A 25,369-nucleotide genomic window follows, 5' to 3' on the forward strand; every position below is an offset into this window, starting at 1 on the left:
ATGTCCCTTCCTGCCAGGATTGCATGTTTTCATGTGTGTACAGATGTGTAATTGCACTGGAGAAAGAGGTCATACGTGTCTAAAACTCTCACCTAGTTTCTACTGATGCTGTGTCTTTGTGTTTCTGTGACTTTTGAGAATCTGAGATGAAAGAAACTTTGTATTATTTGTGCATGTGTGTATGCATCATCTCTAACCTTTGTTCCCTGTCTCATTCTCATCCTCATCTCATCTGCTCTTCATGTCCTGTACTCAACATGTCACTGTGATTTTTTCAAGCCTGTCACAGTCACTAACAATTTCACATACAACCCTTGCCTGTAATAATAACAATAATCTGTGGTGTACTTGAAAAATTTTCTCATGTCTTGTTCAGATCTGAACTAACAATAATTATTACATAATCATGATCAAATAGCATTACTTGTTTACTTAATGAAAAAATGGATCATGTTTAGAGCTTCCACTTGATTCTACTGGTTCTACATCTGTGTCTGGGTACATTTATGATTCAACGCTCCCAAAACAGATTGATTGAAAAAAACACACGACGCACATGACGACACAGAGGGAAGAACAGGTTTTGCATTAGTGATCCTTGTTTGTGTAGTTGCTTACACTTGTTCAGCTGTGCCGTGTCTTATGGACTTCTAAAGGCCATACTGTCAACCATAATGAACACCTTGTCAAGATTTAAAGATCTCAGGAAATGTCCGAGGAATTCAGAAGCAGCGTCAATTATAGTTACAATAGAGGAAAGTGACCGATGCGTGCAGCCAAACTTGTTCTCTTGTGTTTTTTAGAAATGTGTTTTTTCCCTCAAGAATTAAAAAAATGCACAGCTTCACCTCTGTGAATATACAAGGCCGTATCCATGCACATTTATGATTGCAGAGGTGGAAGTTTAACTTTTTTTCTCATAAACTTATAATTTTACAATCTCAGATGTTATTCATGAATCCAAGCCTCATCAGGTTTTCACAAGTTAACCTTTTTGTCCTAATGATATAGTTTCCAAAATAATTTTCCCATTTAAACACAATATTATGTTCTCAAAATGTACATATTCATCACATTTTTTACAAAAAAAAATGATCATGTTCCCACTTTATAAACTTTAGAAGAATGTGGTGATTGTGTATACAGTAAGGTTCCCGTGTTATAAAGAATTAGATTGATCTAATTTGTGTTCATAACATAATAAGTCAGTGGCAGAGCAGCAGTTAAGAAAATCGCTCGTCTATTAGAACTGTTTTATTTCATGCTTGGGTTTAGTCATGGGGACATTTATTTGTTACTGGGCAGCATGGACAGACAGTATTGAGATTTAAGCTTGAAGCAGATATTTGACAGAAATTCACTTTGTTCACATTGTTCACTACACCATCAACAGCTTTCACACCATGCCCTGTGGCAGAAGGCGTAAGGGGGTTCGTGGGGGGTGTCTGTGATCCAAAATGTACACCTATTGTCATGAATTGTATGCAACAGACCCTTAAGGCTTTGGTATACACTAGCACTAGTGCTTGACCTGTATCTAGTTAATATAGTAACGTTGCTTTTGAACAATTTAAACCAGAAGGGACCAAAACTGCCTTTTGAAAAGGGGTTTGGGGGACATGTCCACCCCTCCCCCCATCCATCCCCCGTACCGTGGGCCATTTATGAAGATAAAAAAAAATAACTAACTCACTTGCGCAGTGAACATGTGACCTAGGCAAATTGTTTTTGGCACATTCGAAACATCATTGAGACAACAAATCAGTCTTTTAAATCAACGTCTTCATCCAGATCTACAACTCATTCATGTATAACAAATAAAACTTTGTAGAACAGATGGAGCTGGGAGGAAAAGGTCTCAAAGGGAGTGGGTTTTGCATGTAAGGCAGCGCAGGCAGAGCTCAGAGTATCTCATAAGGTTTGCTGGTGTGACAAACTGTCCCCAGACTCGGGAAAAGGTTTCAGTCAGCGTAAAGCTGACACCTATGATGTGACATTATCTGTAGTTAAATAATCAGAGTTGTTTCTTTCATCATTACGAAAATAAATCTATTGTTCAGTGTTTAGTCGTTACATTGCCAAAAGCTGTTTGTTGATTTAATTTGAGTTCAGTGAGTTTTAGTAGCACAAAAACATTTTTCCCTTCCAACTGAATTTAACACTTGATCAGTTCACATTTATTAAATGAGACATTTGAATTTGTTTGTTGAATTAAGTAGGATATTAAATGAAGAATCAGTCAAAAAACAAATAGAGTGGATAATTAACACAGTGCAGTTTGCTTCAGTCTAATTTATCTGACTTTTTTCACTTTGTGTTTCAAGAATTTCAAGTTTCAAGATTATTTTAATGAACTCAGCCCTGCTTTTATCTTCCAATCCTCCTCTCTCCTGGTCGGCACATTCAAAGGTTAAATAATTAAAAAATGTCCCAGAAGCCTGCGGGGAACAGCCAGTGAAAAGGAAAGAGGTTGACATGAAGGTCGCATGTTCCTGATACCAATGAGTTCTCTCTCCCTCTGCTCAGGTAGGTACGTTCGCTCGCGGCATCCTTCAGGTTCGCTACCCCATCTGGCCACGATATGGCAGCTTCCTAGAGCATGTGTCTGATGATCGTCATCTGACTGTGGCCACCCTGGAGGAGCATCCCTTCGTCATGGTAGAGAACGTGGACCCGGGAACCGGCACGTGTGTCCGCAACACTGTTCCCTGCAGGCGTCAGTCCAATCATTCTGACAGGTACACAGAAAAATATGTCTTCTGTGTGTGTGTGTGTGTGTGTGTGTGTGTGTGTGTGTGTGTGTGTGTGTGTGTGTGTGTGTGTGTGTGTGTGCAAGCTTACACACCTGACTCAAACAAACACAACAACATGAACTCTGATCATATCTGAGGGAGTGGAGTGCTGTAGATGGAGAAGAAGAAGAAAAACAATACCACAGCGCTGGTCTCGTGTTTCTGTGCAGCAAAACCTCAAAGGGGTCAGTCAAAGCTAGAAGAAAAAGAGCAACATATAAGCAGATTCTGAAATAAAAGCTTTGGATGGTTGTAAACACCAGCAGGAGAGGGAGCGCCATCGTTTTACGCATCTCAACCTGACATGTGGATGTGCCTCACGGAAGGTTATAAACCTTCAATTAAACATTCAGTTCAATCACTGATGCATTATTTCACCATTCCAACTTGAATTATTAATAACTGTCCTTTCTTTAAACTGCAATAAATGTTTAATTTGTAATCTTTTGTGTGGGGATGGGTTTAAATGAGCATTAGAGAATGTTCATGTTTAATAGCCAAAGCCAGTGACACACCAGTAACCAGAATCTCACTGGGTTGTAGGAAACCAACTGAAGACAGCATTCATGAGGGAGTCTTTAAAAGCTCTTGTAATTTTCTGATTCTGAATTTCCTCTCAGTCCTACAGGCTTGTTGTCTTGTCAAATGACTTGTGAGTGGTTTGAAAAGTTTGCATGAACATTTATTTATCTGCAAACATATCAGAGTCACGGTGGGTGCCTGAAACCCTGGTCAAATTCATTTCTGTAAGTCAAGACATCCAAAATATGTGAGGCGACTTTGGAGTTTGTGTCTAATTAAATAAAAGAAGAATAATTAGGACACTGACTAAAAAGCAACAATGTTTGCACAACTGTTGCAGTCTGTGTTTCCCGTGCAAGCATCTGTACGTAATACTTAAATGAGATTGCAACACTTTTTATGTTTTATCATAATTGTGTTTTTTGCACACCCAACAACAGTTTCAGTACCCCACTGTGGGCACTGAAACACCAGGAGCATGCTTTTGAGAAATACAGAAAATAATTTATCTTTAAAAACAATTGACTGACATATTTAGACTTAATTGCTATGAAGAGATTGAAAGAATCTCTAAGAGGATAAAAATCAAAATAATGGTTGGCAAAGTGTTTTGTTAAAATATTTGCATGAATCTAAAAGTCTCTGGCACATAGTTTGTGGATGAAAAGCTAAAAATTTTTAAAATTACAAGATTAGCTAACATTTTACCTATTCTATCCTGCTTCCTGCTGCATCTCATCAGCTGACAAGGGAAAAAAGTCCACATATATAAATTTACAGCCACACACCTACACAAGTTACAAACATTTCTAATGTCACCCATTCCTGCTCACACACTTCTGTACCAGCCCTGTTCATCTGCTCCAGCTGGGTTCACTGCAACCCTCCACAGTTCATTAAACACTGAGTGATTGAGTCTGCTGCATCACTTTAAAGAGAGCCCTCTGTTGTCAAACACCGATTGCAGCACAGTTGAAAACAGACATTTAACAGCCATTACCTCCAACTGCCTACACCTCATCAAGAGCACACAGTTTCTTCATTATGTTCAAACAAGCACAAACAATGAGCACAGGTCTAGCATACATTCAATAATGTCTGGTCCAACATTTTTCCTTCTTAGTTTTGAGTGTGTTTGAAAACAAACACATTGAAAGGGAACCTAAGCCACGCCCATCCACTTATGGACCACGGGCCCCTGGAAATAAGAAATAATTAATACAAGCCAATGAGGCTTTAAAAGCTATTTTCTGATCCCGTTTGATATGTGCCATGGATTTCACATATGATGACCGTGAAATTTCAAAACACATTCTGATGGCATGAAAGTGCTTGTTTTTGAATGGGGGCAAAAGATGTTTTATACTTTGTGTGAAAATATGCAAAGGACTACAGATGTTTGTCTCACCAAATTGATGTCATTGAACCAGACACGAAGAAAAGGAGAAGGTAAGTTTAGCAAGCTTTGAATCCTTCTTCTAGGATGAGAGAAGGAACAATAAATGTGGAGAAACTGCCATCAATTTGGGCATTTGGTCAGTAGCAGCTACGCCGGGGGGATAAGAGATTCTGCAGTGATTCTACAGGATTCTTCTTTATTCAACATTCCTGCCTCTTGTCATCCTGGGTCTGCATCTTGGGCCCTAACCTCCTGCTCCTAAATGTGACAGCACTTAAAAAAAATTCCTTGAACCAGTATGTGCTAAAATGACCCCTTACAGGGTTAATGAAATTCCACCCAACCCCTATCGCCCCCTGTGGCCAGAATCATCCACGTGCACCTTCAGACTGGTGGGCCGCTCTGTTGGGACTTAGAAAAAAATGAGCTGACGTACCTGGTGCTGCAGTCTGATTCTAGCACGTTCCCTGCATGTTTTAGATCATGAACACAGCTGATTTGTTTAATTTAGTTTAGTGATGAACCACTCCTGTAGACACTAAGGAAGGTTGGGAGACATTTCAACTGTTAAGGTGTTAAAAAGACGAATGCACAGCAAAGAGATAGGTTTTATTTTTGGTTTGACCACAGACAATAATGAACACCAGGGAGTGCTAAAAGCAAGCAAAACTGCCTTGTTCCCCTTTTAAATAAGTGAAATTCTCTATCCTCTGATCATTACCCCTAAAAATTCAGCTAATAGATGCTTGGGTTAATTTGTTTGGATCTAAATGTCTGTGGAGGGAATCAAATCTCATTGATTTTTACAATTACACAAATAGGGGCTTTCAGCTTGTGAACATAAGCATATTCAACAATAAAGAGTAATGAGTAGTGTGTTATTATTTTCATCCCAGGAAAAATAAATTGTTAGCCTGGCAAGCCAGACTAAATAAATGTATTATTTAGTCTGGCCACACTCCATTGACGGCTCTTGGTTGTGGGGCGGGTTCTACCGTTGTCTTTCAAATGATCTCCGCATGCTACTGGACAATGAATGTGACATACTCTTGTTTCACTCTGTTGCATCATCCCACCCACCAGGCATATAGAGTGCCCTGATTGGCCCACAAAGCGGATAAAGCTCTGTGATTTGTTCACTAAGCAGATAGAGCACTATGATTGGCCCACCATTATGGACCAATCACAGCTCTTTATGTGTTTGAAACCCCTCTAGAGAGCTGTGATTGGCTAGCCAGAGTCCTGGTAGGAGCTGCTGAGGTTCCAATGGAGCATGCCTAGACCAAACTTTGCAAAGCAAGAATTTGGTCTAGTTCACTAGGCTAATAAATTGTGACTTAACAGATGAGAAACAGGTCAAAACAGCAAAGCAGCAATCTATAAGCAGCTTTAGATGTTGAAGTGCTGAGATTTTTTTCATTTTAGAAAATTCTAAAAGTCTGATAACCAGAGCCAGTTTCACAAATTGAGGGTCAGATTATCAAGGTCTTCACTGTTGCTAGCTGCTGAAGAAATTAGGGGTTGTATGAACTAGTCAACCTCACTGCTCTGTATTGACTTTTTATGTCTGTCATCGACTAGTCGCTGTCACATGATAATGACAAGATGCAGTCCTCGGAAAAGACAGCAGGTGACGAGCCCCTGCACGTCTGGATCGAGGCGGAGGCGACGCGCTGTGCCAGAGCATCGGTACTGACACCCGCCGTAAAACGGACATTTAACCAAATTGTGACCTTTTCCCTCTTGCAATTTAACTTTCCCCTCACCCAATCCTAATCTTAACCAGCTTGCGCATGCAAAGCTCTGATCGTTGACGTGCTCCAGACATCTGCGTCCTCAGCATGGCCACAGTAACATTATCAAATCAGGTGTCACCACTCAAAAACAAATGTAACGCGATCGTTCATGTCGGCTCATTTCCTTTTATGTTTTCTGTCTTTTATTTTTGCCTGATGCACCCCGCTGCTGTGAAGCGGGGCGCATCGTCTGTTTTGTCCTGCAATGACGCACTGCGGCCAGCGAGCAGCTCGCACTCCGCTGTTTTTGCGGTCGGTGGATCTTTTAGAACTGCAGTTCAAAGGTAACTCATAAGGTGAATATATATGAACGCAGGCAGCAGTTTTTCTTTAGGATTGCGAGGAGATGCAGGAAGACAATAAACAGACAGGACAGAAAAATAGTCAAATAAAAACAAATTCGTTTTTGTACCTGGTGGTTGCAACAAACAGACACAATTGAAGGTAATCAGAAGTGAGGAACAGAAAATGAAATAATTATTTTAATGTTTAGAGCAGCAGGAACTCTGAGAGGCTGCAGGCGCATCAGTGAGTTTGCAGCCACGGCGCAGGGGGAGGGGGGAAATGGCTGAAGCAGGAACAGTATATATATGCAGAAACTACCGTTGTTAAAAGAGATGTGTTTAACTTTGAAAATGTGGGCGCAATTTTAATTGTCAAAAACTCCAGCGAACCAACCACCACCCCCCCCCCACCACCACCACCACCCCCCCCACCCACCCCCCCCCACCCACCCCATCCCCCCGGCCGCTTCTGGTGTATGACGTCATCAACCACTTGTCACGGTGTAGGAGGTGGAGATGATGGACCATGTGTGGTTGAGCTGAGCAGGAGGTAAAAATGCAGGCTTCGGTAAAAGTAAAAATGGTTTAATGGCAGGATGGGATGAACAGAAACACCAGCAGACAACAACAATGAACTGACAAAGGACAGGGGCAAAACAGGTGGTTTAAATACAGAGGGCTAATTAGGGAAACATGGGCAGGTAAACGAGGGACAGGTGAGAACAATAAGGGTAATCATGGCAGGAGAGGAACACAGTCAGGTTGGGCAGGGGCAGATCGTGACAGTACCCCCCCTTAAGGGCGGATACCACACGCCCACAAGGCTATACAACAGGAGACGGGGACTTGAAGACTGGACATGACAGGAACGTGACTGGAACAGGGACTCGACAGGACATGACAGGAACGTGACTCGAACAGGGACTCGACAGGACGTGACTGGACATGACTGGAACAGGGACTCGACAGGACATGACTGGAACAGGGACTCGACAGGACATGACTGGAACAGGGACTGGAACAGGCACTGGAACAGGGACTTGGCATGACTGGAACAGGGACTTGAACGGGGACTTGACAGGACATGAACAGGGACTTGACATGACTGGAACAGGGACTTGAACAGGGACTTGACAGGACATGAACAGGGACAGGACATGACTGGAACAGGGACTTGAACAGGGACTTGACAGGACATGAACAGGGACAGGACATGACTGGAACAGGGACTTGAACAGGGAATTGAACAGGGACTTGACATGACTGGAACAGGGACCTGACATGACTGGAACAGGGACCTGACATGACTGGAACAGGGACTTGAACAGGGACTTGACATGACTGGAACAGGGACTTGACATGACTGGAACAGGGACTGGAACAGGGACTTGACATGACTGGAACAGGGACTGGAACAGGGACTTGACATGACTGGAACAGGGACTGGAACAGGGACTTGACATGACTGGAACAGGGACTGGAACAGGGACTTGACATGACTGGAACAGGGTCTGGAACAGGGACTTGACATGACTGGAACAGGGACTTGATATGACTGGAACAGGGACTGGAACAGGGACTTGACATGACTGGAACAGGGACTTGACATGACTGGAACAGGGCTGGACTTGAGCAGGCGTGGGGCCCAGGCAGAGAACTGCTGGAGCAGGCGTGGGACCCAGCAGGGACTGCAGCAGTACGAGACCTGCAGGCATAAGCCCCACAGCATGGACCAGGAAGTGGACGAACGGCAGGAGTGACGCCAGAAAACCAGGATCGGCGGCAGGCACTCGACAGCCGGTCAGAGCAGGTGCACAGCACGATTCGCTGGATCTCCGGCAGAGGCTTGGGTGCAGGGAAGCAGGAGAAGAGCGGGGAGACCAGCCCTACCACCCCGGAGAACGATGGCGTGCGTAGGGGGTGTAACTCCTTCCAGGCTCCAGGATCCGCGGCTTCCATGACACAAACGGGACGGGGGCAGAAAGCAGGAGAGGAGAAGGGCTCGACCACCGCAGGAAGTGAACTGGATGCGCCGAAACCCACCCAGAGGCGTGACCACCCCGGAGAACAGGTAGGATGTGCCAACACCCTGGGCCAGAATCTCCTGCTAAAGGACAAAAAAATAAATAAATCCTCCAGGGAGATTTAGAAATGCTCACCACAGGTCCCGGTTTGGTCAGTTCATTCTGTCACGGTGTAGGAGGTGGAGATGATGGACCATGTGTGGTTGAGCTGAGCAGGAGGTAAAAATGCAGGCTTCGGTAAAAGTAAAAATGATTTAATGGCAGGATGGGATGAACAGAAACACCAGCAGACAACAACAATGAACTGACAAAGGACAGGGGCAAAACAGGTGGTTTAAATACAGAGGGCTAGTTAGGGAAACATGGGCAGGTAAACGAGGGACAGGTGAGAACAACAAGGGTAATCATGGCAGGAGAGGAACACAGTCAGGTTGGGCAGGGGCAGATCGTGACACGACTAGTCGAAGTCGACTCGATTTTCATTACTTGACTGTCGACTTTAAAAAAAATTAAGTCATGCAACCCCTAGAAGAAACCAGTCCAATATGGCATCTGCTGTAGGGGGATGGGTCTACATGAGAATGGCCCCATGGGTAAAAGCTCTACACCTGGTACCTTCTCTCCAAGGCTTGGCTCAAGAGTGACACTAATTTTCTTGAACATGTGTCTCAGGCACTAAGTCATCATTAAGGGTTTCTGAATTGTGCCTAGTCTAGCCACCACCTTAGAACAATTTTGCCAAGAGAAATCGGGCAACAAAAGTTCATGGTTTTGGAGTTTGCCCTGTAACCGGTGGGTTGCTGGCTCAAACCCTGGCTCTGCCCATGTTAGTTGTGTCCTTGGGCAAGACACTTCACCCACCTTGTCTGTTGGGGGTGGCCAAAGTGACCAGTGGTGCACATTGTGTGGATGGATGGATGAACAACAGTGACCTAAATGAAATTAGACTGATCCACAAAAAAATCTATTTCTCATAACAATCAGCCAAAACTGTAACATGATTCCAGCTTTTATTTCAGGTCTGTTTTGAAACGTTTCAATGTTGACTGTGTTTTGGACAAATAATTCCAATAGTTGTATTGTTTGCATGTATTTCATAGTTTAATTGATCTGTAATAACGTTCCATCAACAAATAATTTATCTTTAATGATTATTTCAGCACAGAGATTAGTTGGATGAAATCTTTCTTCTCCAATGACACACCCTGGCGTTGTCCTTGAGAACGATGCTTCAGAATGTTACTAATGAACACTGTTAAGAAAATACACACTTGTTTTAAACAATAGCTACATGTGTTGTAGTCAGCGTGGTACCTGCATAGCATTATGACCCCTACAATCTGGAGTAGAAGCATTGAGAGGCAGAGGAGGCCCGGTTTTCCTTTTTTAGCTTGAGGGACTTCAGTTGAAGTGTGTCTGACCACCCTTAGAGTTGAAAGATAATGCTGAAGGCCTTCCTTCTGTGTTTCATTGTGATGCCAAAAAATCCAAACCAGGTGTTCATTTGTGATGAGATGGTGGAAGCAATGGAGGTAAAATCTAAATTGTGGTCAGCAGCAGGATTTTGTTTTCTCGCCTCGTTCTCAAGTCTAAAAGAGTGTTGTAAATGCAATACTTAAATGTAGTGTCAACCTGTCAAAGCAAAGCTGGCCTTCTTTATTTAAAACCTCAAACTAAATATGTAAAACTGCTTTTGAAGTTTTGAAGCAAAGTATATTTTCTAACCTGTTTTTATTATGTGAGCTAAAAAGAGAACAGACTGGAGCTACTCCTTCCAAGATGGTGGAAGCTGTGAGTGTCTATTTCTGTGAAAGAAATCAGTTAAATGAGGAAACACTTTTTTATTTTACACCTTTTATTTCTGGCAGCATAACGAGCCGAACATCAGTTTGTAACGAGTCAGCTGAAAACAGCTTTCACAGACATCACGTTTCACTGAACTAATTTAATGACACGTTCAAAAGTGTTTAGGCAGACAATTATTCAGTGCTTTCATCTGCTACTCATGTTAAAATTAACTTAATGTAGCTCCTTTTTCTGGAAGTCAGTTTTTCTCTGTTAATTTTCATAGAAAGTATTTTTGGAATAATCAGGCCTATAAATTCATCCCTCAAGCCTTAAATGTGTCTTAGTGTGAAAATGTTTTTTGTAGTGTAAAAACAATTTTGTCTTTTGTTTATGTTAACATTTAGGTACCTTTATGTGGATGTTTATTTCCCTCTGGATTTAATGTTGGAGCACTGATGATTGGGGTGGATTGTTTGCAGGTGTGATTTTCTGGGGTATTTAAAGGAAGCCAGGTGGAGGTTTGGGGTTGTTTTGTTTTGTTATTTGGTGATCTGTAAAAGGAAAGAGGTAAAATAAATGCAGGAGAAGCATTTTGGCTCTCTGGAAAATGTCCATGTGCTGCAGTTTGCCTCTACTTCTTTCAACTTGATGACCTTCTGGCTGCTCTACATTCTCACATTTGAATAAATTCATCCACCTTAAAACGAACAGCACTTATTGCCAGCCAGTGCATTTTTGAATGAAAGTTATAAATAATTACAATCTTACCCGCTGCAGATACCTTTCTGAACAACTTATGAGTAGACAAGAACAGTTGTTTTTGCAAAAGGGCTGACGGGATAACAGCTAGACCAAGTGCTGCCAAGACCAGAGTGGATTGCTACTGTCTTAAAATAGAACTCAGAGCAGATTGTGCAGACATCATCTTAGTTTTGCATTACAGGTATCATATGTGACTGTAAATTATCATAGGCAGCTAAATGCATCACTTTTTGTTCATTCATGAAGTAAAGTGAGTGTTTTCTCTGAAATATCCATCTAATGCCAAAGCAAGGACAGTGGTCTTTCTGTGTTTTCACAGTACTCTGATTTCCTCCCATAGGCAAAACAACATGCATACTTTCTACTCTAATTTGTCCCTAGGTGAGTGTGAGTGTGAGACTGCATAGCAGTCCCATCCGTCTCTGTGCGTGTCCCTGTGAGGGACTGGCAGGACCCCACCCTACACCCAGTGATACACTAGAGATAGGCACAGGCGCCCTCTGACCCTACGAGCAGATAGAGCCAAAAGATGGATGCTCTGAACTTCCTCTGCCAACTTCAGTTAGTAACAGTCAGTAAACGCAACACCATTTTCTGAGAAACAAAACCTTTTTGAGTTGTATGGCTATAGTTGCAGAAAGAAACAGTAATACAGCAAAGATTATTGAGCTTGGTGAGCTCCTATGTGCTGAAGGAAGTGAGCTACACACAATGTCACTTAATGCAGAGGAGATTACACTCCAATTTGACAGTATCTATAAAAACGTTTTGGATAAAATTGCACCTCTTAGGATTAGAAAGCCGAGGCCGAGGCCAAAACCTTGGCTCTCTAATGATGTTCGGGCCTGCAGGCAATCCTGTAGGAGGGCAGAAAGGAAATGGAAGAAAGATGGACTCCAAGTCTCTCGTGAGATATTCAGAGAATCTTTGTTTAACTACCAGCAAACTCTTAAGGAAGCAAGGGTGAAGTTCTTTGTTGATATCGTGGAAAAAAATTCTCATGATCCATGCACTCTTTTTTTCTGTAGTAAATTCGCTACTTGAGTTCTCTGATTCTAGTTCTTTGCCTCCCACAGTTGAAAATTGTAATGACTTTCTTCACTTTTTTGTTAATAAGGTTACAGCTATTCGAGCTGCCATTACAAACTCACCACCTGACTCCCTACTCCCAGAGCCGTCCCAGGCTACACTGGAAACATTTGAGCCTGTATCCTTATCGGACTTGGAAAAACTGATCGCTCAGCTTAAACCATCTGGCTCTCCTTGTGATGTGCTGTCCCCTAGAATTTATAAAGAACTCTTTCCAGTGATAGGCCCTTTACTTTTGGCAGTCATAAATGTCAGTCTTACTTCTAGTATGGTTCCGTCCTCGTGTAAGAAGGCTGTTATTCATCTTATGTTAAAAAAGCCGGGGCTGGATGTGACAACCTTAGCTAATTACAGGCCCATCTCAAAACTCCATTTTCTATCCAAACTGCTGGAGAAGGTTGTGTATTCAGAATTGGTTGCCTTTATGAACACAAATAATTTATGGGAGACCTTTCAGTCATGGTTCAGGGCAGGTCACAGCACTGAATCTGCTCTTTTAATGGTTTTTAATGACACGTTTTTAGCCTGCGACATGGATAATGATGTTGTCCTACTATTGCTGGACTTATGTTATGTCCCTCAGCTCGCTAGGAGAGATGTGGTAGAGGGAGTAAGAGAAGTTGTGTGTAGGAGAAATAATAACTGAGTAATTGTGTCTCAAACAAATGATTTTTATTAAACAAAGGGAGCCTAAAAAGGGAAAAAGGTTAACAAAAAGCGCCAAGCCAAAAGGGCTGGGAGGAGAAAAATATCTAACTGAAATAATCACAATTAATAAAACACTAAATTCTATATATACAAAAATATTACACCCTAAACTAAATATACAGTGGGGCAAAAAAGTATTTAGTCAGCCACCGATTGTGCAAGTTCTCCCACTTAAAATGATGACAGAGGTCAGTAATTTACAACATAGGAACACTTCAACTGTGAGAGACAGAATGTGAAAAAGAAATCCATGAATTCACATGGTAGGATTTTTAAAGAATTTATTTGTAAATCAGGGTGGAAAATAAGTATTTGGTCACTTCAAACAAGGAAAATCTCTGGCTCTCACAGACCTGTAACGTCTTCTTTAAGAAGCTTTTCTGTCCTCCACTCGTTACCTGTATTAATGGCACCTGTTTGAACTCATTATCTGTATAAAAGACACCTGTCCACAGCCTCAAACAGTCAAACTCCAAACTCCACTATGGCCAAGACCAAAGAGCTTTCGAAGGACACCAGGAAAAGAATTGTAGACCTGCACCAGACTGGGAAGAGTGAATCTACAATAGGCAAGCAGCTTGGTGTGAAAAAAATCAACTGTGGGAGCAATTATCAGAAAATGGAAGACATACAAGACCACTGATAATCTCCCTCGAGCTGGGGCTCCACGCAAGATCTCCTCCCGTGGGGTCAAAATGATCATGAGAACAGTGAGCAAGAATCCCAGGACCACACGGGGGGACCTGGTGAATGACCTGCAGAGAGCTGGGACCACAGTAACAAAGGTCACCATCAGTAACACACTACAACGGCAGGGAATCAAATCCTGCAGTGCCAGACGTGTTCCGCTGCTGAAGCCAGTGCATGTTCAGGCCCGTCTGAAGTTTGCCAGAGAGCACATGGATGATACAGCAGAGGATTGGGAGAATGTCATGTGGTCAGATGAAACCAAAGTAGAACTTTTTGGTATAAACTCAACTCATCGTGTTTGGAGGAAGAAGAATACCGAGTTGCATCCCAAGAACACCATACCTACTGTGAAGCATGGGGTGGGAACATCATGCTTTGGGGCTGTTTTTCTGCTAAGAGGACAAGACGACTGATCCGTGTTAAGGACAGAATGAATGGGGCCATGTATCATGAGATTCTGAGCCAAAACCTCCTTCCATCAGCGAGAGCTTTGAAGATGAAACATGGCTGGGTCTTCCAACACGACAATGATCCCAAACACACTGCCCGGGCAACAAAGGAATGGCTCCGTAAGAAGCATTTGAAAGTCCTGGAGTGGCCTAGCCAGTCTCCAGACCTCAACCCCATAGAAAATCTGTGGAGGGAATTGAAAGTCTGTGTTGCTCGGCGACAGCCCCAAAACACCACTGCTCTCGAGAAGATCTGCATGGAGGAATGGGCCAAAATACCAGCTACTGTGTGTGCAAACCTGGTAAAGACCTATAGTAATCGTTTGACCTCTGTTATTGCCAAAAAAGGTTATGTTACAAAGTATTGAGTTGAATTTTTGTTATTGACCAAATACTTATTTTCCACCCTGATTTACAAATAAATTCTTTAAAAATCCTACCATGTGAATTTATGGATTTTTTTTCAGATTCAATCTCTCACAGTTGCAGTGTACCTATGATGAAAATTACTGACCTCTGTCATCATTTTAAGTGGGAGAACTTGCAAAATCGGTGGCTGACTAAATACTTTTTTGCCCCACTGTATACACAAAATACTAAACAAGAGACGTCCTGTTTAAGCAGGGACGCTCAGGGGAAATCCAAAAGGGGGAGTCGAAGGCCAGTCCAAAGTCAAAGTTACCAAAATCCTAATTATCTGAAGTCTAAATCACGAAGCAACCACACAAGCACACGAGGAGAAGAGAGCAGTATGAACACCTTCGTGTCCACACTACCCTGTACCTTCTCGTTGAATGAAGGGCAGAGGGCAGCTTTTACCAGCTTATCTCGGTGATTACCAAATTACTTGCAGCTGAGCACTGGGAGACTGAGGAGGCAGAAGCCACTGAGGCCATCTTGTGGCCGAAACGAGGCACAGCACGTAACAACTTATCTGCAGCTTTTGATACAGTCGACCACGAAGTCCTTCTGGACCGACTACAGCATTGGGTGGGAATAACTGGGCAGGCCCTCCAATGGCTTCGCTCCTACCTTCATGACAGGACATTTAGTGTTCAGATGGGTGAGGTGACGTCACCCTGCGTGAGACTTTGTTGGGGTGTGCCACAGGGCTCTGTCCTTGGTCCTCTCCTATTTGCAGTGTATTTGCTTTCTCTTGGAGTCCTTCTTTGTCAGCTTAATGTGAAATTTCATTTTTTTGCTGATGCCTGCCAGATCCTAGGGATGGGTACCAAATTCGGTACTTTTTAAGGTACCAACCGAATTCCATAGTACCGACCGAGCACCGATTCACGTCATTTCAAACGGTGCCTCGTTTCGGTACCCGTCCTTCATAACGAAAACTTGCCAAGACAGCTGCACATGCGCAAGAGCGTTATGTCGTCGCTCGCTGCGAGCCAGTTGTAAACAGAGCAGCATGGTAGAAAGAATGCACGCTAAAGCTTGAAATGTGATGGGTAACCGGGTGATGATGAAACCAGCGACAACAATCTTAAGTGAGACATCCTCATCTTAATCTGCTCCGGTAGGTAAATAAAATGTTTAAGATAACGTTAGCTTGATATGTTAGCTTCCGTTTCACTAATGGTGCATTTGCTTTCTCCTCGGAACTCCGACTTTCCGACTAGAAGAACATGAACGCGCTCTAAAGTTTGGCTTCACTTTACTAAATGTGACGGGTGACTGAGTGAAGATGAAACCAGTGACAACGATCTAAGTGTGAGGCTTCATCGTTTTAATCTGCTCCAGCAGTTAAATAAACTATTTAAGATAACGTTATAAATGTGTTTTAATCAAATGAATGACTATTATGCTTTGGGTAATTATAAGAGATTTAATTAATCCATTCCTAATTAAATGTTAGTGTGAGGATGTTTGTTACTGACCTTCACACACACTCAAGCACACAAACACTCACACAAACACTCACACACAGATTCTCACAGTAAACTCCAAAACACATTTGCTGACGCACACGTTTTGCTTTGAGAGGAGAAAGGCTTTTGGTAAGTTTTCAGTCTTATGATTGGAGTTCGTGCTTGACAACGAAAGAGAGAGGACCTGAGTAAACGCTAAAAGGGGGGAGCCGGTTGGCTCGTTTCTCCCCCCCTCTCACGCTGTTCCTGTCAGCCAGACAGAATAGCTGAACTGCAACAACTAACGCGGACTCGCCTCGAGTCCTTTGATTTCTGAGTGAACTAAACTTAACAAACGCATCGACAAAACGCTTTACCATCAACGTGTACCGAGGGCAACTCTGGACCGGTTCCGTTGGACACCTACGTCTCCCCTGTCAGCCGCTGGTGTCATCTGGATGAACCACCACCATCCTCCACGGCCCAGATCCGAAAGAGGGTCCACAAGAGTTCGGTGAGACAGAGCACAGTGTTTAGCGTTTGATGCAGTTCTCTGATAAGACCTAAGTTTATCCAAACCATCACTTCACTCAGACACCTGTTCTTCCTGAAGCAAAATCAGACTCACACACGCATTCATGTCACAACATTCTCAATCTTCATAAATTCACCACAAGGTCTATTTGATCATATCAACTGTTAAAGATTGTCCCAAAAGTTGCCAATGTTGATTGTTATTTTTGTGAAGCGGCTGGGATGAGGATCAGCACCTCCAAATCTGAGACCATGGTTCTCGACCGGAAAAGGGTGGCTTGCCACCTCCGGGTCGGGGGAGAGGTCCTACCTCAAGTGGAGGAGTTTAAGTATCTCGGGGTCTTGTTCACGAGTGAGGGTAGGAGGGATCGGGAGATCGACAGGCGGATTGGTTCGGCGTCTGCAGTGATGCGGACGCTGAGCCGATCTGTCGTGGGGAAGAGGGAGCTGAGCCAGAAAGCCAGGCTCTCGATTTACCGGTCGATCTACGTCCCAATCCTCACCTATGGTCATGAGCTTTGGGTAATGACCGAAAGAACGAGATCGCGGATACAAGCGGCCGAAATGAGTTTCCTCCGTAGGGTGGCCGGGCTCAGCCTTAGAGATAGGGTGAGGAGCTCGGACATTCGGGAGGGACTCGGAGTAGAACCGCTGCTCCTCCGGATCGAAAGGAGCCAGTTGAGGTGGTTTGGGCATCTGGTCAGGATGCCTCCTGGACGCCTCCCCGGGGAGGTGTTTCGGGCATGTCCTGCCGGCAGAAGGCCCCCGGGTCGACCCAGGACACGTTGGAGAGGTTACATCTCCAATCTGGTCCGGGAACGCCTTGGGGTCCTGCCGGAGGAGCTGGTGGACAAGGCCGGGGAGAGGACGGCCTGGAGCTCCCTAGTTGGGATGCTGCCCCCGCGACCCGGACCCGGATAAGCGGAGGAAGACGAGACGAGACGATTGTTATTTCCTGTTTGTCAATTTCAAAATCATTAGTTTAATTTGAAGAATTAAAACTTTTAATTGTCAAACTGGTTTCCTCATTGAACTGAAACACAGACACACAGATATTATCGTCAGTTTATCGATGAAAACAACCTTTGAGTCTTCTTAACAATATAAAATTTGGTTATTGATTTATTAAAAATTTATATTCCGAATTAATACGTAGCATGGTTCCTCTTTCATAAAAGAGCATATAACCACAACGCTACAATAAACTGAGTAAAGACAGTTTCTCCTTACAATATGGCTGAGCCAGCCAATTTTCTTTACACTTGATATGTTAGCTTCCATTGCCACCGTTGTTATCAGCTAATGGTGCGTTCGCTTTTTCCTCGGAAATTCTAACTTCCCAGTAGGAAAAATCAAATGAAAAAAGACGGCAAAAGGAATGAAGATACACAGTAAATTTAGTTCACAGTAAAGATATTTGCTTCAGTTTAATTATCATCTTATGAAACTACAAGGACAATGTTAAAATACAAACAGTTGAATGTTATTTATCGTGATATTTATCAAATATTGTTATATATTGAGAAAAATATATATTTAATTATAAAAGAGAATTAAAATAATAAATACTCAAAGGTATCGAAAATTGGTACCATTAAGTACCGGTATCGATTCCTAGGTACCGGGAATGAGTACCCAATCGATTCAAATGTCAAAGGAACCCATCCCTATCTATCTCCCTCTTCGACGTGGGGAGGATAGATCTGTTTCTCCTTTATTGGACTGTTTAAAGGACATAAACTGTTGGATGGCTTCTAATTTTTTGCATCTAAATGAGAGCAAAACGGAAGTCATAATACTTAGTCCTGGCAGAAGAAATGGCTCAGGTGCTGATATTGACCTTGGCCCATTGACCCCCTATGAAAAGAAAATAGTCAGTAATTTGGGGATAAAAATTGACTCCTCACTTAATCTTGACACTCACGTAAATACAGTGGTGAGGTCCTGTTTTTTTAACCTGAAACGACTATCCAGGATCAGGCCTCTGCTGTCCAGAGCTCATCTGGAGTCTGTGTTGCATGCATTGGTCCTGTCCCGTCTGAACTACTGTAACGCTCTGTATGCTGGTCTGCCCCAGTGCACGGTTGCACTGCTCCAATTTGTACAGAACTCAGTGGCTAGGTTCCTGACAGGTACTAGATGTCGAGATCACATTACCCCAGTGCTGACTGATTTGCACTGGCTCCCGGTGCAATTCCGAGCTAAATTTAAAATCTTAACTCTCGTTTATAAAGCCCTCCAGGGCAGTGCCCCCTCTTACATTACTGCACTTTTGCACAGGTATGCTCCATCTAGGTCTCTTCGCTCAGCCGAGCAGGGACGTCTGGTGGTCCCCCGGACGAAATATCGATCGAGGGGCTATTGTGCATTCTCTGTTTTGGCTCCAACTCTATGGAATGAATTGCCATTGAGCATTAGGCAGGCACCGTCCCTTCAAGTCTTTAAGTCTCGTCTAAATACTCATTTTTATTTGATTGCTTTTCAGCTAGGGTTCTTTGAATTGACCTGACATTATGGTTTTTAATACTTCTTCTTTTTATCAGGATGCTTGATCTTGTTTTGTCCACCATTTGTTTTTAATTGATTAGTCTTATTCCGTTATCTCTCTGTATTTTTAATATTGCTTGTTTGTTATTTTATGATTTTATGTTTTTATCTTGCTTTTATGCCCAGGTACTGGGAATGTTTTTATGATGATGCTGTTCAGCACCTTGGGCTTCTGATAACGTTGTGGAAGGTGCTCTACAAATAAAATTGATTGATTGGTTGATTGATACCTGCTACAACTGTGTTCACGTTCATTCAGCAGACTCCACATGTGCGGTTATTGAGATTGCACAGCTAACCAGCTCTGGCACATTAATTATAGAAGGAGACGTGCACCGGCTGTTCTTGGGTGAAATGGTACATTGATTGCCAGTAAAGAAGATTTATATGTCCAGCACTGGGACATCTGTCAAAGCATGGGACAATGTAGCCTCTTTTTGTCCCCTTCACTATTTCCCTCCTTGGCTGGCATGCCCCACTTGGACAGGAGCCAACAAACAGGAAGAAGGAGAGAGGACTGCTGCTATATAAATCACATAATCTAGCTGTTGGGGAGGGGGGGGGGGGGTGTCTAAGAAGCCTCACCGTAGAGCAGATGTTTAGTGTGATTAAAATGTTTTGTCTTGCTCATTAAGACCTCTACTTTTGGACAGAAAGGAGCTTCTTTTGCCAGCGAGCTGAGTCCACTCTGTGCTGATTAAGAGCAGGCATTCAACACCCAAACCCAAATTCTTATTTTACAGTGTGGAGCAACATGCACTGGCCAGATGCTCATTTAATGAGTTATAATTTGATTAGCTTGTTGAGAGAAATGTCATGTCAGGGACTTGATTATGCAATTTGTTGTCATTAAAACTGACAGAAAATCTCAGCTTAGTTTACATCTAAATGTATGGCTGCCAATTATGTAACCCATAAAATAACTGATGCTGTGTGTTGGAATTTGACGTGCTTGCTCTAAGAGACTTGTCATTAAATACAGAGTTATACTTATGATCGACTTCCCTAATACTCTTGTTAACAAGCGTGAGCAAACCCCTGCAGGGAGTTGCCAAAAGTCTGGAGAAAACCTTGAAACAAGGAGAATGGTGTCTTTAAAGGTGAGCTGAGGTCATGACGCCTGCTCTAGCTGAATGTTTCTATGTACCTTAATCTTAATGGGGTTTATTTATGAGTCCTTTCCATGTCTTTGCTCTTTACTGATTATTCTTATCAAATCAAATCAGCTTTAGTTATTTTTGTGGTACACATGTGGAATAATGTACTATTAAACTAAACGATTTATTTTTTTACAATCCATCAGAAGTAATCCAGCCATGAAAAAGATGAGAACATATGATCACAGAACAGCTTTAATAGAGAGAAGGTTTCCAAAGTTGATAGGAGTGTCTGTTTTGTTGTTTCCTCAGTAGCAGGTCACAGCTTGTGGGATGAAGCTGTTCAGGTATCTTCTTGTCCTTGTTCTGATGCTACCACATTCTTTCTCTGAGGGCAGCAGTTCAAACATTCTGAAGGTGTGAGGCGTCCCTGATGATGCTCAAAGCTTGTCTTCTGCTCTGGTTCTGAAAGACTTCCTGCACAGAGGTCAGGGAGGTCCATGATGCCCCGATGACCCACTCTGCTCATGCCACTGGAGGGACGTGTGCACAGGGTGTGATCTTAAAAAGCTGATGATCATCTTCTTGGTCTTGTCTGCATTGAGCACTAAGTTGTTGTCCTTGCACCAGCAGACGACACTGATGACCTCCCTCCTGTACAGTGATTTGTCATTGCCAGGGATGAGTCTGCCATGTCATCCACCAACTTGATGACCTAATTATCTTCATAGGCAGCTGCAGAGTCCTGGGTGTAAACACTGGATGGCTGAGCAGCACCTGAGTACACAGAATGGAGCATGAATGTTAAAAGCAGATAGCCAAAAGGATTTACTTAAGTTAAAGTTTAAAAGTATTTTAGGTGAAATGCAAATGTAGGTAAAAAAAAAGAGAAAATCAAAAAAATGGGATGAGATCACACATACATACACACACACACATACACACACACACACACACAGGTGACTTGGTGCTTTTGCTCAAGGTTGTTTAAATCAGTGCTGTTGGTTTAAGGTTTAAATATGCACGTTTGAGTCAGTGATTGCAGAATAAAGGGGTGGCGTTGTGGAGTGATTCAAAATCTTAGAATATTAAAGGTGTATTATGTAGAAATGAAGTAAAAATGACATCCTGTGGTAAAATGTGGCTACTGCAACCACTTTAAACAACTCCAGAGCTTTTTGCTGGTTGTTGTCAAATTACAGACATCGGCGCTGTAGTATTAGCACGCAGGAGACACGGCAACCCCACACTCACTGATGATAAACAGTTACGTCCCTCCTTCCTTTATTTTGAAAGGAGAAAAAATGACAATCCCCACAGCCAGCTGGATAGATGTTTAACTTTCCTTCCAAAATGATGTCGCTCTCCATCAATCACACACACACACACCTGCTAGAACTTCATTACCCATCATTCCACTCACCGGATGCCCGCCTTCATGTCACTAACCGGAGTATATACAGAAGTCCAGCCATCCCGCCAGAACTCATCAGCAGTCATTGTTTCACCTATTGGAGCCACAGGTAAACGGAGCCTCAGCTCTTCATCACGTTCATCAAAACTCCTACCAGTGTGTCAGTGTCTCTTACTCTGAAGCTTCGGCCCAGCCTCGTTTCCTTTCTTGCCGTCGCTCCTAGAATAATCGTGTGTCAGCCACACCCGGCGCTTGCTCAGTCTTCTCCTCGCAGCAGCTTTCTGACAAATGACTGAAACGTTAGACTCTTTTGGGATTTTCTCACTGTAAAATTCTCACTACATTCTTACATACTGCACCTTTAAAATTTTGACTTCATAAATAAAAACTCTGAAAACTGATTTTCAACACACTATTAAAAACATCACTTGAGATTTGCAGTGAGGATTTATGTAGCACAGAGTTGAAAGTCTTGACCCTACCGTGTTTTTATTGCTCCTGTGGGACCACAGTAGTATAATTTTATATTTCACCTCCTCCTCGATCGTCTCTACTTGCCCTCTTTTACTCCTGCCCTCCTTTTCCTTCCAAACTGAGCTGCTGCCCTGTCAGAAGTCGTCTTGTGGTTTGTCATGTGTTTATTTTTGTTTTTCTGTCAGTCGTTCATTTGAGAATTTCTTTCTCTTTCCTCTCTTACTCTGGTCCAGCTGCTTTTTTCTCTCCTCCTCTGTACCAGTTTCTGTCTTTTTAAATAGGGACCACACACAGAAACGCTGTGAATTCCCCAGATAAAATGTGTGTGTGTGTGTGTGTGTGTGTGTGTGTGTGTGTGTGTGTGTGTGTGTGTGTGTGTGTGTGTGTGTGTGTGTGTGTGTGTGTGTGTGAAAGGCGGCGAGAAACTGCCCAGTTTAAGGGGGATCGTGGTGAATTTACAGGTGTAGTGTGTTTAATGACGACAGGTGGCCAAGTCCTCTAGCAATTAATTAACAATTCTGCCTTTATCCTTTATCACACTCAGATTCCCCAGAAAGGAGCACTCACTTTAAAAAACGCTTTTGTTTTTCTGTAATGAATAATTCTGAAAACAATCCGCTGTAGTGTTCATAACTCACTTGACTTGCTTTTTGTGTAATTCTTTGCTCATTTATCGACCAGCATGGCCTATTTGTATTCTATTTTATTAACCTAATTTCCAGTCACTGGAGCCTTTTCTTATTGTTCGTCTGATTACTCTTTTTTTTTTATTCTTGAGACAATTTCTGTCCTTCTGTTTTCTTCTACACCTCATTAAGCAGCAAGGCCATGTGCAGGAAGGGAGTGTGTCCCACAAAAGCTACAGGCTTTAATGGAAACCATCAGGGTCGCTCAACCATTCCCTTTTGTCTGTCGGTGTGAAAGTTTCTTTGAGCGTCTTAGTCATTTTCAGTCTCAGTCTCTCTAAAACACACCTTGCAAACCGTTATTGATCTCAGCTAATGAATCAGCGAGTGCCTGTCCTTCACTTAGCTGCTGTAGATGATTGTTTTAGCTGTCAGTGCTTAACGCTCGTAGTGTGAAACAACAGCCTTGATGCCTGAAGTTACAGTTAGTAACAAAGATTTAAACACTGCATGTTTTTTTCTGCTCCTCTCATAGTCCCTTTGGCCACTCGGACTCCTTCACCAAATTATGCTGCAAGGGTTTCTGCATAGACATCCTCAAGAAGCTCTCTAAAACCATCAAGTTCTCCTTTGACCTTTACCTGGTCACCAACGGGAAACACGGCAAGTTGGTGCACGGGATTTGGAACGGGATGATCGGGGAGGTGAGAAATCTATGAGTCAGTATTTTGCAACAGCTGTTTCACAAACAACTGACAAGAAAACAATTTGGGAAGTACTACCTTCTAGATCACAGACAATATTTTTATATTCACCTGCCATTTTATTAGGTACACCTTGCTACTACACTAGACATCTTGTTTGAAAAGCTTTACTTCTTCCTGCCATGGATTCAACAAAGTGGGAAACATTCCTCAGATGCTCTGGTCCATATTGACATGACAGCATCGCACAGTTCCATTCATGGTCATACCTTCCAAGTGGCCTAGAGGTAGCGTGTCTGCACTGGGGCTGGCAGGTCGGGGTTCAAATCCCAGTAAGGTCATACCAAAGTCGTTATAAAAGGGATCCAAGCACGCTTCCCTGCTTGACACTCAGCTTGGGGTTGGATTGGGGGGGGTTAAATCACCAAATAGTTCCCAGGCTTACCGCTCCCCACAGGCATGGGTCAAAAACCGAGATGTAATTTCACCAGTATGTGATGATAAATAATGGGACTTTTAACTGAAAGAGGTTCTGGACTGGTGGTCACTGTTTCATGCTCTGACGGTACTGAGTCATTATACCAGCACTTGAAGCACCACTTGCATACAAGTGTATTTGATTGTAAAGATTTTATTTGTTGCTTTTTTTAAATAAATGGGTCTGCGGGTGATGATGGCAAATTGGGTGGGACAATGTGGGAGTGACAGAAACAGACCGGGAGCAAGCGGAAGGGACAGGACAGTATTGGGAATGGATTTTCAGAAATAGTCCTGAACTGGCTTTAATCTGAATGTTGTAGATAAAATAAAGCCTTAATAGGCCACAAAAACATGCTTTTTTTATTTTAGTGACTAATAATGGTTATCTTGTGTGTATTGTAACTTTAGTCTCCTGTTTTAAGCTGACAGGAGGGACACATGGTGTGGTCTTCTGCAGCTGGAGTTCATCTTTTTCAAGTTTCAACGTGAACAAGAGATGGAATCCTGCTGTAATTAGTGAATATTTGCATCACTGAAATCTGTAGTTCAGTCAGGAGTGAGTGAACAGAAATATAGTAAACTATTAGATAATCTAGCACCAACATTTCTGGGATACAAAACATTTTATTTGTCATTAAGGGGAAGTAAAGTGACTCCTGGGTGAATACAACAAACACCACAGCCAGAGCCTTCACCTGCTGTTCTGAAACCTGGTCAAAACAGCTACAGTTTTACTAATTCTTTTTTTTTTTTTGGATCTGATTACCCTTCCATCTTTGTTCCCCCAATGTCTCCATTTTCAGTTTTTCCTCCAAAGGCATTCATCAAAACCGGGGAGAAATGTAATAATTCATCTAATTTATACCAAAACTCACTACTGCTTCCTTTCTCATTTCACACACGCTAGTGAAGCTTTTACAGTCACTCCCATTAGCATTGGCCTTTTGGCTCATAAAAATTAGTCCAAGAAAAGGGGGGCGTGGCTTAACACCTATCAATGATTTAACACATTATTGCAGCAAAAAGCAATAAGAATAGGGAATAAAGCTACACAATATTGGCTTTTTTAAATGATATCCAATATGCTGATATTGTCTGGCTCTTGCTGTGTACCCCTTTCATAAAAAATAAAAAAATAAAACATTTTAGGTTACTAACATCACATATCTCTTATGATGGCTTAAATTTTAAACATCTTCTGTGCAAAATGACAACTACTTCAATTTAAATTAGTAATAGGAAAAGTGAGATATTTATTTTATCTCCAACAGCAGCTGAATCTCGTTCTCCCTAAAGGTGATGTTAAGATATGTGTATTAGTTAGTGGTGTATTT

General features: G+C 42.6%; 1 protein-coding gene across 1 annotated transcript in view; it reads left to right on the top strand.

Moving 5' to 3' along the window:
- Positions 1-25,369, top strand: part of LOC107387701 (glutamate receptor ionotropic, NMDA 2C) — a 106,629-nt gene that overhangs the window by 55,411 nt on the left and 25,849 nt on the right. Inside the window, exons 8-9 of the mRNA XM_015962816.3 lie at positions 2,527-2,738; positions 23,387-23,555. Coding sequence (XP_015818302.3) covers positions 2,527-2,738; positions 23,387-23,555 — 381 coding nt within the window. The remainder of the gene's footprint in view (positions 1-2,526; positions 2,739-23,386; positions 23,556-25,369) is intronic.

This window comes from Nothobranchius furzeri, chromosome 16, assembly GCF_043380555.1.
Source record: "Nothobranchius furzeri strain GRZ-AD chromosome 16, NfurGRZ-RIMD1, whole genome shotgun sequence".
NCBI lineage: Eukaryota > Metazoa > Chordata > Actinopteri > Cyprinodontiformes > Nothobranchiidae > Nothobranchius > Nothobranchius furzeri.